The sequence below is a fragment of the Python bivittatus genome, unplaced genomic scaffold (genome assembly GCF_059951505.1).
Source record: "Python bivittatus isolate LINGU-HERP-01145 unplaced genomic scaffold, Pbiv_v1 ctg000580_np1212, whole genome shotgun sequence".
In the NCBI taxonomy this organism is placed as follows: domain Eukaryota; kingdom Metazoa; phylum Chordata; class Lepidosauria; order Squamata; family Pythonidae; genus Python; species Python bivittatus.
The window spans coordinates 20,271,887-20,287,014 of NW_028277087.1; the positions used below are offsets into that span (position 1 = coordinate 20,271,887).

At 39.6% G+C, this 15,128-nt stretch overlaps 1 protein-coding gene across 1 annotated transcript in view; it reads left to right on the forward strand.

Annotated features, from left to right (window-relative positions):
• The window catches only part of MNAT1 (MNAT1 component of CDK activating kinase), a 151,396-nt gene that overhangs the window by 38,773 nt on the left and 97,495 nt on the right, over window positions 1–15,128 (forward strand). The window contains exon 2 of the mRNA XM_088149733.1: window positions 14,344–14,496. Coding sequence (XP_088005859.1) covers window positions 14,344–14,496 — 153 coding nt within the window. The remainder of the gene's footprint in view (window positions 1–14,343; window positions 14,497–15,128) is intronic.

Sequence of the window (15,128 nt, forward strand, 5' to 3'; positions counted from 1 at the left end):
CAAGGTTATGCTCAAAATCCTACAAGCTAGGCTTCAGTAATACATGAACTGAGAACTACCGGATGTACAAGCTACTGGATTTCGAAGAGGCAGAGGAACTAGAGATCAAATTGCCAACATTCGCTGGATCATGGAGAAAGCACGAGAGTTCCAGAAAAACATCTACTTCTGCTTCATTGACTATGCAAAAGCCTTTGATTGTGTGGATCACAACAAACTCTGGCAAATTCTTAAAGAGATGGGGGTACCAGACCATCTTACCTGTCTCCTGAGAAATCTGTATGCGGGCCAAGAAGCAACATTTAGAACTGGTCACGGAACAACCGATTGGTTCAAAATAGGGAAAGGAGTATGACAAGGCTGTATACTGTCACCCTGCTTATTTAACCTATATGCAGAGTACATCATGAGAAATGCCAGGTTGGACGAATCACAAGCCGGAATTAAGATTGCAGGAAGAAACAACAACAACCTCAGATATGCAGATGATACCACCCTAATGGCAGAAAGTGAAGAAGAACTAAAGAGCCTCTTGATGAGGGTGAAAGAGGAGAGTGCGAAAGCTGGCTTGAAACTCAACATTAAAAAAACTAAGATCATGGCATCTGGACCCATCAATTTCTGGCAAATAGAAGGGGTAGAAATGGAAGCAGTAACAGACTTCATTTATTTGGGCTCCAAGATCACCGCAGACGGAGACTGCAGCCATGAAATTAAAAGACGCTTGCTTCTTGGGAGGAAAGCTGTGGCAAACCTAGATAGCATATTAAAAAGCAGAGACATCACCTTGCCGACAACGATCCGCATAAAGGTATGGTTTTTCCAGTAGTAATGTATGGCTGTGAGAGCTGGACCATAAAGAAGGCTGAGCGCCGAAGAATTGATGCCTTTGAACTGTGGTGCTGGAGAAGACTCTTAAGTGTCCCCTGGACTGCTAGGAGGTCAAACCAGTCAATCTTAAAGGAAATCAACCCTGATTGCTCATTGGAAGGATGAAGCTCAAGCTCAGATACTTTGGTCACCTAGTGCGAAGAGAGGACTCTTTGGAAAAGACCCTGATGCTTGGAAAGATTGAAGGCAAAAGGAGAAGAGGATGGCAGAGGATGAGATGGTTAGATAGCATCACTGAAGCAATGAGCATGAAACTGAGCAAACTCAGGGAGGCAGTGAAGGACAGGAAGGCCTGGCGCAATATGGTTCATGGGGTCACGAAGAGTCGGACACGACTTAACGACTGAACAACAACAAAACAGAGGCTTAATAAACACAGAGGGACAGGCTGTAAGTTTCTCCCTGTGAAGAAAGTTGAGCAACAAACTGGCTTGTTGCTAGAAGCAGCATTCTTGATTATTGAACTTGTCTTTCATCAACGTTGTTTGTCTTGGCTTGTGCCAACTCTGAGACAACTAGTATTGGACTGTTTCAGATGAACTTTAGGAGACATGTTTAAAAACAAAGGTGCAAGATTTTGTAATGAGCTTTATTCATTTTTAAAAGTTCCATTCTGTAGCCAGTACTCTTTCCTGTTCCAGGAGGACATACTGAAATATTGTTTTTCCATGGGTGTGTTACCACATCTGTTTGCCCAATCTACTAATGGATTTTGAAGTGGTCCTTCTTGTAACTTGGGTAAATTTTGTGTTTGACCTGGCATTGCTTACATATTGTGTAACTACTTGTTTTTTCTCATAAAGCAATAGCTATGTTAAAAAAATGGGGTGAGGTCTTTGAGTGCCCCATAGGATCACTTCCATGGACCTTTGAAATAATTGGAAGAGGAGCAGTTCTGATCCAAACTGCAATTGACAGATTGTAAAGTAGAGCCAAAGGACATTCTAGTAAACAAAGATAATGATGAAGGGTGGTGCTTTACTCTGTGGCATACTTGGCATTCTATTTATTCTTTACTTAAATACTTAATAAAAATAGATTCAGTTGGGATGAAGCTTTAGTAGGTTCTAGAAGATGTGTCTGTGGGCGCATTGATGCCCTCGGCATCAAGCAGCCTATTCTTGATTTAGCCTTAACTACCATTCAGGTTTGCTGCAAAGATCAATGTGATAATTGTATGTATTTGTTCAAAGCATTCTTACCTTGCTTTTTAGGTAAAAGGGCTCCTAGAGTGATTTACAAAGTTCAGTAGTATGACTGTTCCTGCCCTCTGACTTACAGTTCAAATTATCACATATAGAGAAAAAGGACTAGAGGGAAGAGGAACAAAATGAAATACAGTGGAAAGGAGAAGGTAGTTCAGGCTAATGGTAGAGACTGGATTTTGTTATTTTAATAATAGCAATAAGAAAGTAACTTCCTTTTTCTCTCTTTCCTTGAAAGAAAAACCTGATAGTTTTTCCTGTGAAAAGACTGAGCTTTGTTCAGTTCTGGAGTCATTCTAAGCAATATGTTTTTGCTATCAGGATCTGGTTGGTAGATCTCAGAATTCTAGTAAAATCATAGATGATTCTGTAAACCTGAAGTCTACTTACTTAGTATCGGCCCAGCTGACTCGATCTTGTAGGGTTGGCATGCTCCAGGTTCCTTTGATTAAACAGTGTCATCTATTGGGACCCTGGAAATGTGCCTTCTCTGTAGCAGCGCCTGCCCTCTGGAATGTGGTTCTCCCTGAGATCTGGATGGCCTCAACTCTGCTGTTGTTTAGAAGAGCCATGAAGACCTGACTTTTAACCCAAGCCTTTGGCAAGGGAGAATGAGACCCCTTATTTCATTCAATCTGGTCTGTTGTGGTTGCTCTCTTTTATCTTTATATTTTATTGATTTTATTATAACTTTTTTGATTGTTGTGAGCTGCCCAGAGTCATTGGGAGTCAGATGGATACATGTTAATTAAATAATGATAATAATAACCCAAAACATCTGGAATACCACTTGAAGACCATCAGCATTGACAAAATCACCATCAGTCAATTGTAAAAGGCAGCTTTATTTGGAACAGCTTACATCCTGCGACGATACCTTTAACAGCATCAAACAACAGCATCTGCCTATCCCAGATCCTTGGGAAGGACTTGATAGGTGGATAAAAATGCCAAATCCAGTCTAAACATCTGGCTGACTGTGCGACCAACAATAAGTTACTACTACTACTATTGTGGATGCATTGATTAGTGTAATAACTTAGACTAGGAAAACTGGGATCCAAATCACTGCTTAGCTGGCCTTCCCCCAAGAGAAAAATGTGTATGTGACCTTAGACTATTTGTCATCTCTCAGTTTAATGTACTTTACAGGCTTTGCAAGGATAAATGTTTGGTGGGTAGACAGTGTGTGCAGCTGTTTGTGCTTTTAAAAATTGACAAGAACCAAAACTTGAAAGTAACAAAACACACTTATGTAAATTGCCAGTTTTGGAAAGACAAGGAGGTCAATGTGATAGGCAAATTCCTAATGTCCAGTAGTTTTATTTCCTTTGGATAGCTTGGAATGTAAATTTAATTAAACATTTGCTAGTATGACAAGAAACCTCTTGGCTTCCTAATTTAGGTTATGAGGATCTAAACCCATATTAAGTACTTGATCATGTTCAAAAACATAAGGACTCCGCACATAAATTCTTGGAGTTGGAAGAAACCATTTAGGCCACTGAGTCTAACCCCTGTTCAATGCAGGGATCTAAATGACAAAAGGCTATCCAGTCTCTGAACATTTCCAGGATCAGCTCCCTACTTACTTACTTCCACTGTTGGATTTTTATCATTACAAAATGTTTCCAAACCATCCAGAATCTATCTTCTTTTCTATAAATTAAAGTAATCATTATATGTCCTGCATTCTAGAAAACCAGTTATTTGTGATGTTCCATTAGGTATTTAAACAGCGCAATCATCTCTGTCTCATTCTGTTTTCAAAGCTGAACATACTCAGTTTTCCCAGTCTGTCATAATGCTTAGTTTCCAGCCCTTCTAGCATCTTTGATACTCTTATCTGATCCTGTTCCAGTGAGGAAAAGAAATGGGAATAAGCAAATTGCCTCTGCCCCTCTGTGTTGCATCCTTGTGTTCCCCCTCCTGACACTACATGATGACTGGTTCAAGCATCTGTATGCATTCGAATACTAACATTAGCTTGTTGAAAGATCTCAACTGTGGCAAATCAAAAATGAAATTAGATGATTATGGCAGGGAATTTGTATAGTTGGCTTTTCCTTCTCTGTATTGTAGCTTAGTTGTAAAATGTGAGCCTGATGTCATTGGCAAAGCATTTTTGCTGTCTTCATCTGGGGAATTTATTTAGCTGTTAGCTAGACACAGATGCATCTACTTCTGCTATATCATTTATTAGGGACTGATTCCAAATGTGATGTCTCTGTGTATGGCATAATAGACGGAAATACAATTATGTGTCTTCATCTGACTTTTGAATAACTCCCCCCTGAAGACAACTGATTGCAGTAAGAATAATGTATTGTTTTATAATTGTATCATAATGTCTTTTCCCTTTGAATTTTCCGGTTTAGTTATAATTCTACAAGTAGTTGAAGTCAGTAACATCTTCTTGGTGTTCTCATAACAGTCCTATGGGTAGATTAGTCTGAGGGATACAGTAATTACTGCACAGAATAACTTGATGTCATGGTTGAATTGAGATTTGAACCAAGATCTCTTTGGTCAAAATCCAACATTTGGTGCTGCCAATTGAAATCTTCATTCTTATTTTCTCTGGTATACATGTATCTCAGATGACATATTACAGTAGGTTCAAATGGCAAACTATTAGTTTTGTAAGCTGGTAATTTTTTGTGAACACTTGTAACGCTGTACAAATGGGTAAATGTTGGTACCATATATTCATATTTCCTGAAGAACAAGCTATTTGGAACCTTCTCCAATTTTTTATCTTCTAAATGTGCTGGATTATGGGTCTCTTTATCCCCTGCTATCATATGCAGAGCACCCCTATGGGTTGTGGTCAGCTGTCATATCTCTGCAGGCCTTAAAACCCATTCTCTTCTGGGATACTGTCACTTTCCCAAAAGATACAAGGCAGCACCTGCAGTGATTATTTGTGGTTTGCTGGACTGTGTAGCATGTGAAACATGGGAAAGAAAGATTCCATTGCAAAATATACAGATTAACTCTCTCTCCTCAGACAAACCAGAGCTACAAATTTGTGCAATGGCAATTTTTTTAGGGAGGCTACTGCTTAGAGAGATGGAATATGTACAAGCTGATTGCTATAAAACTGGCTATGGCAAGTTGGTTTCCATGTTCCCATTTTAAAACAGCTTATTTAGCTAATAATGCAGGTGTAACTATTTGTTTTGGTCTTCAGTAGCCTCTAGTCTGGATGAAAGAGATTGCAATGTACTTCAGACAGGACTCATTTCAGCCAGACAGTAGGAAAAAAATAAACATAATTTTTCTCTTTCATAAATTCCACACCCACAGACATGCACTTTCTCTAGTTCATTCCTCACCCTGTGCCCATATTTTAAATTCTCTGATGATTTGAACATACTCTCTCAGTTTCTGCATGAGACCACTTCTTTCTGTTTCCCTCACTATAACACACACTTTCTATCAGGTTTTTGGGTTTCTCTTTAGTCTTCACTTCCAGTTGTAACGTAAGCTAAAATATATGGCACTCCATTTGTTCAAATTTCTATGTTATCATTTACTACTTCCTTGCTCCTTACTCTCTCTCTATATCCTCATGCCAAAGTGTCATTTATAACTTATTTCTGGCAAGGACTTATTTCTACTGATGATGTTTTGGCTTTCCAAGCACCACATAACTTGTTGCTCTACATAAATAATAATCAGATATGGGTAATTGAGGTTCAATTTCAAACGTCATGTTTTTATTGCAATTCATTGTGTCACGTTCTGAAATTTGCAATGCAAGTGGAAGAATTTGATTTATCAGTTAATTTTCAAAATTACTTGCTCTAATACTCTTTAGAGGAAGACATCAGAAGAAGACAGTGGCAAACCACTTCTATATTGTTGCCAAAGAAATAATACTAACATATCCATGAAGTCAGCAGGAGTTTGACTGGAGAAAAACTTTATCTTTACCTAATACATACAGTGGTACCTCGGGATACGAACGCCTCTACTAACGAACTTTTCGGGTTACGACCAGCTCTGGCTGCAAAAATTTACCTCGATGTGCGAACTCCGCCTCGGGGTACGGTCATTTTTCCGCCCTGACACGTGGTCCGCGGCCATTTTTCCGCCCCTGACACGTGGTCCGCGGCCATTTTTCCGCCGCGCCATGCCGCACCCGGCCGTTTTCGCACTGCGCCCGGCCGTTTTCGCGCCGCGCCTGACCGTTTTTGCGCCGCACCGCGCCGCGCCTGGCCGTTTTCGCGCCGCACCCAGCCGTTTTCGTGCCGCGCCCAGCCGTTTTCGCGCCCCTGACGCGTGGTCCGCAGACGCCAGAATGGATTAACAGTAATTACATTGAACCTTATGGGAAAATTTGCTTCGGGGTGCAACCAAATTCGGAGGGCGGAACGGATTAACCGGATTTACATTGAACCCTATGGGGAAATTTCCTTCAGGTTACGACCAACTCGGGATACGCCCAGAGTCACGGAACAGATTAAGTTCGTATCCCGAAGTAGCACTGTATTCAGAAAACTCAAACGTAAATATATAATTTGGGTAATTGAATCTATCCCCACATTTATGTCAAGGCAATTTCAACGTGAGAATATAAAAGAAGCCTTGCTGGATCATACCAAAATGAATCCTATTCTTAACCCTGTTCCTTAGAGACTAATGATTTTCAGTTTTCTGCTATTATTGTTCTTGGTGCTGATACTCATATGTGAGAGATTTATCCCATAGGCATTTGTCTTCTCTGCTGCTATAGTCATCTAAAGCAGATGACTATAAACCAGTTCTGCAGTGCACACATTATCTCCTGTCCCCCCCCCCCCCCAATTTGGATATACATCTAGTCAGTTTCACTGAGCAACTCCAAATTGTTTCCTCTTCCTGCATAGCCATTAATTGAAATAACTGGATTCAAATTTTCCATTTGAAGAGAAGAGCATATCTTGTTTGCTTAAATGGGAAAGAGACATTAAAAATTATTGGGGGGCCTTGACCTTGTTTAGATCTTACACAACCTTTTTGGTGTAGGGGTGAGATTTATTTTACAATTACTAATTGAATGTAACACTCCTGTGCTGATGGGAAAATAGACAGCATTTCACATGTACCCTTGCACTGCCCTTTTTATTTGACTAAGTGGAGAGATCTAATACCACCCCTTCTATTCAATGGTCATTATAGTTGGAAGAGGAGAATATTGTCCTTTTAGCTAATAAATCTCTATTTTTGAGGAGAATAGCCAGATTTTGCTCAATTTCCATTTCTATTCTTTATTTAAAACTATAGTTATTTTGTTATTCAGATATATCTGGCTGTGTTTACATTCAGATATTGGTATATTTTTATGTATATGTTTAAGTATTATTGGTCTTTGTATGTAAAGATGACAGTGACGATGATGATGATCTGAAGGTTAAGGTTGCTTTAGTTCACCATACACACATTAGCAATTTGGATTATGTGCATGTTTAGAACAAGCATCTGTCCTGCCTTTGCTTCTTTTTCCTCCTAAAATTACATGTATACAAATCTGCTTGCTTTCTGTAAGTTGTTGGAAGTTCTGTATGTTGATATTTCTGGATCAAGTTATTTCTTTTCCTGTTCCCCTAGGCCAAAAGAGTAGATGTTGATTTAGTCAGTAATAGCCTGAGTATTTGTAATCATATGTTTCAAAAGTTTTGCTTCCTTCTGAAATCTAGTCTAACTAGTTTTTTTGTGACCTTCTTCTAAAACTAGCTGTTGCTGTGTATTTCTTCACTTTATAGACCAGAGGTGAGGAGCATTCTGTATCTTCAGCTGACTTTTACAAAAAGAGTTGTTTCACTCACTGTCCAGAATATACAACAAACAAACTCTCCTTTTGGGAGAGAAGCTTGTGCTGTGGCCCCTTCTCTGTCACTTCAGGTTTCACTGACTGAAATGCTTCCCCCAGGTAAAACTTGTGCTCTTTATCTCCCCAATGATGAGGGAGATATTAGTAATCCTCAAGATTTGCAAAGTACAATAAATCATAAGGGAAAAAAGTAGTGATAACGCAGAATAATACAGAATGACCCCAGAATCCTGGCTATTGGGCAAGCTGCAGTAGAAAACTGGGTTGGAAGAAAGGAGCCATTGACCGACTAAAACAGGGAGCAAGAGCAGGTCACACTGCAAAGTTTTTTTACAGGTTCCATTTCTTTCCCTATATCAGGAATAGATAATCTATGGGCTTCTGGCAGCCCCTACCCATTTTACTGTATGTGGCTTCCAAATGATGCTGACATTGTGCTGCTGAAATATGAAAGCACATTTTTGCTTAAAAAAAACAAAGAAATAAGCAACATATTAAATGTCTAATAGGATTTAATGCACCTATTTTAATCAAAAACAACAACTCTATGTCTCAACTTCTTTTTAAGGGAACCATGAAAACTTCAATTTGTGTCAGCAGGATCAATGTACCTGTTGCTTTTGGAAGCTAAATTGTTTTAAAAGGTGTTCACTGAGCCTTAAAAAGATTTCTGTCCTTGCATTGTATTTATATTCTGCTTTTCTATATGTTTTATTCAAAATGTGTAACACAAATAAATCAGTTTATTATATCTAATGATAGAGTTAAATATAGTAAAAAATATGAAAACCAGAAGTTTACTGCAGTGAAACAAATGGCTTGGCTGCACTTGGAATACTAGATAAGGAACCAGCAAAACTTCCTCTTGGGAGAACATCCCAAAACTTAAAGAAAACCTGCATCTTATATAGTAGTTAGTATGGGTAGAATGAATTATTGGTGTTTGCAACAGCACTGTTGAATCTATGTCTGTCTGTAATAAAGCTTCTCTCATTCATGATCTTATGGATAAGAGAGTAGACTGGGTTTGTATTACTGATACTTGGATGGGTTTTACAGTGAAGGCTCTCCCCGTCTCACAGATATACCCATCTAGATTTTGGGTTTTGTGCCAACCACAAAGCCAGAGGAGAGGAGATGGACTGTTAATGTTAATTAATGTCTGTCCTTTCTCATGGCCAGATCACTCCCTGACTACTATGGAGTTGTGTGGTGCCACAAAACTCTATGGGGAGCCTGTTTGGATGGTTTACCCAGGTGTGTAATGGAGCTGCTTAGTTTTCAGAGGACACTTGGGGAATTTCTCAAGTTATAGGGCAGTTGCATTGAGGCCTTAACTACCTGCTGGAATAGGTAGGCAGCAATGGCCTTAGATTAAATTGTACCTGAATAGCCTCCCCTGACTTCCTGACCAGGGGGGCCCATGGGTTTCAGAAGAGGTGAGGGGAATGAAGTGAACTAAGAGATGGCTAGAGTGTTGCTGGCATAAAATGAAGAGTGAGCACAGGTAAGAGCCCGTACAGGTAGTTCTTGAGTTACGACTGCAGTTGGGACTGAGATTGCTGTCGCTAAGCATTGTGTAAAGTTCCAGTTTTGTACCCTAAGATACGTGGGTCATTAAGCGGGAAGCAGAGGGAGTCCCAGGTAAGGAGCACAGGGATACTGCGGGGGGGGGGGGAGGCCCTGTGCAGGCTGCATGCGAATCGAGGGAGGGGTTGCTCAGTGTGATGCAAGCTCAGAAAGGCCAGGGAATTAGGGTGCGGGGTGCATGTGTGAGATCGCAGGGAGGCCATGGAAAGAGGGTGTGGGGTATGTGCATGCATGTATGTGTGTGTGTGATTGCAGGGAGGCCGAGCAAAGAGGGCGCAGGGTGCATGTGATCGCAGGGAGGCCATGGAAAGAGGGCATGAGGTGTGTGTATGCGAGTGCAGGGAGGCCGAGAAAAGAGGGCGTGGGGTACTGTGTGGATGTGTGCGATTGCAGGGAGGCCATGGAAGGAGGGCATGGGGTGCGTGCGTAGGGGGGTGTGATTTCAGGGAGGCCAGGAAAGAGGGTGCAGGGTGTGTGTGAGCAAAGGGGGAAGGCATGCACGGTGCATGTGAGGAGAGATTTACCCCAGTGACTTGCAACCTTGCTTGCTGACTTCCCACTGAATTTGCTTGGGAGAATCTGGCAGGGAAGATTGCAAATGGTGATCACATGATTGCAGGAAGCTGCAACTGGTCGTAAATGTGAGCTGATTGCCAGGCACCAGAATTTTGTTCACATGACCAGGGGGGTGCTGCAATGGCCGTCACTTTGAGGACCAGTTGTAAGTCCCTTTGTTCAGCACTGTCGTAATTTCAAACAGTCACTGAACGAATGGTCATAACTCAAGGACTACCTGTACTTGGTCCTCCACCATGGCTATAAGAGCAGCAAAATGTTAGTAATTTTCTGCTTATTATGTCCACAGATTGCTGTCCAGCAATCCTTTTAAAAGCGACCTAGACCTTATTGGGCAGAGACAGGCAGGAGAACCATGTAAGGGGTTGCTGTAAGGAATTTTCAGGGAGGATAAAGTCACTCAGATTCCTTCAGAGCTTGACATTAGCTAGGCAGGTCCAGTGGAGTTGGATGGAGCTTTGTTTTGTATGATCATCTGTGGTAATGTTGATGCTTAAATTCTGAGAAAGTGGCATCTGTAATCTGGATCCCTGCCATTTTTAGTTAATGAAAGCCTTCAGGGAATTGGATTAGAGTGATGGTGAATGCATCCTTGTGAGAGGGGGTATTACCAAGAGTACCTTAATATTTATTGTAGTGATGACGTTATATTCTGAGATTGGATTACCTTTTTTCTTACTAAAATAGCCTTTAATAACTTTCTGTGACATAAAATTGGCCAGAAGAATAAAGTTGAATTTTTTTCCTCAGGGAAGTTATTGCATGGCTCAGCTTCTTGTGTTGCCATCTTAACTGGAAGTACTGTATCAGGTATTCCTGCCTGAAGGAAGCAGTTGGGTGCCCCCTCCTCAAGAAGCCATAATTCAGCCTGGATGTACTCGACAATTAATCAACTTGTCTCCAAACTCACTTTTGGGGGGAAAGGTTGTAGAAGAAGTGGTTGGGCCCTGGAGGAAAGAGATTATTTGGACCTGTTTCAATCTGGTTTTCAAGCCCAGGTTTAGCATGGAGGTGGCCCGAATTATGCTTATAAATCATCTCTGGAGGGACCGCAGTAAGGGTGATGTAATCCTTCTGGTCCTGCTTGACCTGTCAGTGGCTTTTGATACTGCCAATCTTGGACTTTCTGAGCTGTCTCTGAAAGCTAGAAGTGGGGAAAATTGTTCTGTAGTGTTCTCTTCCTCCCTGAAGGGAAAGTTACATGTGATGGTAGTAGGGGGAGAGATCAAACCCAGGACCCTCAGTTGTGGGGTGCTATGAGGCTCAGTGCTCTCTCAACCTCTATTCAACATCTCCATGATAAAATCATCCATCAAGCTGGAGTCAGGATTCATCACACAGACAGACAGAAATTTTATTTTGGTCATTGACCAGTAAAAGGGATTCATCAGTGTATTGCTGATACTCTAATCTTATCCTCTGACTGAATAAGTGATAGTGTCAAAGTGGAGGTTGTCTGGGTCTAAATGGGAAGAAACAAATTGAGATCCAGTCCCAGCAAGATGGAGTGGCTTTGAGTTTGAAAGCTTACCATTTTACTATGATTCCAGTCTAAAGAAAATTGAACTTCCCCTGGATGGAACTGGTTCACCATTTATTTATTTAGAATTTAGAGGCTGCCCAACTCCATAAAGATTCTGAGTGGTGTACAACATTAAAAACAATAAAAGAAAAGAATTGTGTATGTCCAGAAGGAAAATATTCAGACTAATATATTTGGGGATCCTCTTGGACTCACAGCTCCTGCTCAAATATTGGGGAGTTGTACAGTTGTAATCAGCTGATTAGAAATATCCCCATGAATTTGAACCTCTGGAATAAGATTCCCCCCAAGATTCAAACGGCCTGCACCCTATTGGTATTCTGAAGGGCCCTGAAGACATGGTTCATTGTCCAGGCCTTTGGCAAGGACGATTGATGCCTCTTTCTTCCTATTCCTTGTTCCCATCCAGGTTTGTTTTTTCTGCCATCTGTGCCCTTTAGTTGTGTGTTGTTTTTGTGTTTTTGAATTATTCCTTGTTTTTAAATGTTTTTAACAATTTGTAAAACATCCTGAATTTCTGGGAGTCAGGCAGCATATACATTTAATAAATAATAATAATTAATTTGAGTGAAAAAAACCCTTTTTTATCTATACTAGTATGTTTCAGGAGAAACTTTTTTGAGTCAGAAAATTTGGAGAGATGCAAAAATTGCTACAGAACATGGACATATAAGATAGAAAGTTCTCTGCAGTTCCTTAATGAGGGAAGGATTTAGAGTTACCTCCTGAGTATAGATGGTGGAGTAGTAATCTAACCCATCTGAAAGCCATTAGGTTAGAGAAAATTGGGTTAGAGATTTTGGTGAGAAATAACATCTCTCTTGTGTTAGAGACCAAGATGTGAGAATAGATGGTGACATATGTGCTTTTTGAAGATCTGCTGCTAATATTCAGTGCTTTCTAGTATATTTTATATCTCTTTTGAAACTTGGAAGGATGAAGAAAAATCTCTAGAGAATTTTCTCTAGAGTTTGTTAGAAAAACATCCTTCTGGACCACCCCATAGTAAACAATATGAAAGTTGTTCCAGAACATGGGCTTCATGTGCTTGAAAAAATAGTAAAAATATAAAATATAGTAAAGTATTAAATTATTTATTTTATTTATTTATTTGATAATATCTGTTGGAAATGATCACTCAAAGCAGTGTATACAAGTAACATGTCTGCAAATATTAGAGTGTTACCAGTAGAGTGTTACCAGATGTCAGTAGAACTGGACAATAAGCTTAGTTCTGGAAGATTTTTTTTTACCACAGTGGTCTCAAAATTTTGGTTGGTGGTAGAGGAGATCTTAGGAATAATTACTACTTGTTGATGCTTGGTAATAAACATATAATAAGACATTAAGAGTGTGTCTTTTATATTGATTGCTTTTGCTAATCTTATTTGTTAAATCAATTTTCTCTCTAAGTGCTAGCTTCCACACTATTTTCTGATGGATAGTTCAGACAGTACTTCCCACTGCATGGCAATTTTCCTCTGAGTTGCCAACGGGAGAAAACAGAATGTGTTTGTTATCATCAAATACAAACAGTAATATCAGTTCCATTTAATATGTGGTTAGTTTGCTGATAACGTCTGCAATTATTGTGATAAGACCAAAATTCATATACTAAAGCATATTAGCCACCCATGTATAAGAGATCTTTAAGGCGCACCATTTCTTCCCAAGTTTCTGGCAATAATGTTTGTTCATATAACACAGTTTCATGATATAAAATATGCATAGTATAAAATATGCTGATATATTATCCTAGATTTTTCAGTAGGAACCAGTTATGAGAACCAATGTGGTGTAGTGGTTAAGGCACCAGGCTAGAAACCAGGAGACGGTGAGTTTCTACCTTAGGCACAAAGCCAGCTGGGTGACCCTGAGCCAGTCACTCCCTCTCAGCCCTAGGAGGGAGGCAATGGCAAACCACTTCCAAAAAACCTTGCCAAGAAAACTGCAGGGATTAGTCTAGGCAGTTGCCAGGAGTCAACACTGACTCGAAGGCACCCCCACCTCTCATTAGTGTATTCTTAGGCATGTTAGTTTTGCATGTGTTGATGTGTAAGCCTGATTGGTTCCATCTTGTTTCTGCAATAGTGTACACACAAATGTGTACTTCTGATTTTTCTTCCTGCAAAATACACATTTTTATTCCCATTGTAGTCTCATATAAACATTTCAGTACATATTTTGTTTTTATCTGGTTTAAATCAAGAATATACTACAATATTTGGAGAAATGCAGAAACTCAAAGGATAACTTTGTTTCAATACGAGAATCTTCTTGGAAATATGAATTGGGTTGGCTTGCTCAACAGTGATGATCAAATACAATTTTTAATTGTCTCTGCTTACAATAGAATTGAGCTTCTTCTACATTTCCCTCTCTTTGACTGTCTCCTTTTGGGGATTGTAAAAAGCATTTTCTGAAGATTTCCCCCTTTGCTAGTTCTTGAGAAGGGGAGAGAGTCCTCCATCAGCCATATTGATTTCATCCTTCTGTGATGAATGCTTAAGTCACTGCTTATACCAAGTAATTGGATTATTGTTTCTCTGGAATCTTTTCACGTCTGTAAATATGTTGCTCTTTGCCTTCATGCATAAATTTATCTCCCCCCTCCCCTTTGAAGAATAAATAGGAAACATGAATCTGAAGTGATCTTCTAGACCACCTGTTTATTTTATTATTTATTTATTTTTTAGCATTAAGTGGTTTTTCTCTTTCAGTTGTGAAAGCTGCGTGGACCTGCTGTTTGTTCGGGGAGCTGGGAATTGCCAAGAGTGTGATACCCCTTTGCGGAAGAGCAACTTCAGAGTGCAACTCTTTGAGGACCCAGCTGTTGACAAGGAGGTGGAAATCCGTAAGAAGGTGTTGAAAATGTAAGTATCAGAAAACCCAAAGTAAAAGAAGCCACCTCTTTTTTCTGTGTGTGTGTGTGTGTGTGTCCAAATTCATTTTCGCTGTGTTTGTGAAAAGGGTTTGTTTAAAATATTTGCAAAATATTCTTATCTTGGATCTCAGAATACTGTACATGAAGATAGTGTTTTGTGGAGAAAAAAACCAATATTCTGTTCTTCAGCTTTTTGTTACAAAATAGAGTACAGCAATGCACAGAAACAAAGAAACAAATGCTACTGATTTGTGTATGTAATATTGCACATGTCGATACTTCAGGCAGGGAGCTTCAGGTCTTTCCCCTAGTTCTGATGTGTTGGGTGTTTTAAAAGCTTGATTGTTAAATTGTTAGCATGAATACATTTTAAGGTAAAGAAACTCCTGAAGGCAACCTGAATGAGTATGTATATAAATGTACACATTTAAAATTGTGTTTTAACAAGCATTTGTAGAACATTTTTAAAATACAGTTTGTCCAGCTTGACTGGCATAAATATAGTGTTGGGATTATAAATCTGTAAATTTTAAAGGCATATTTATGCACAATATTTTTAACAGAATAAACAGAGTTTGGCAATTCATTTTCTTATTTCTTTGCTTTCATATCTTTATACAT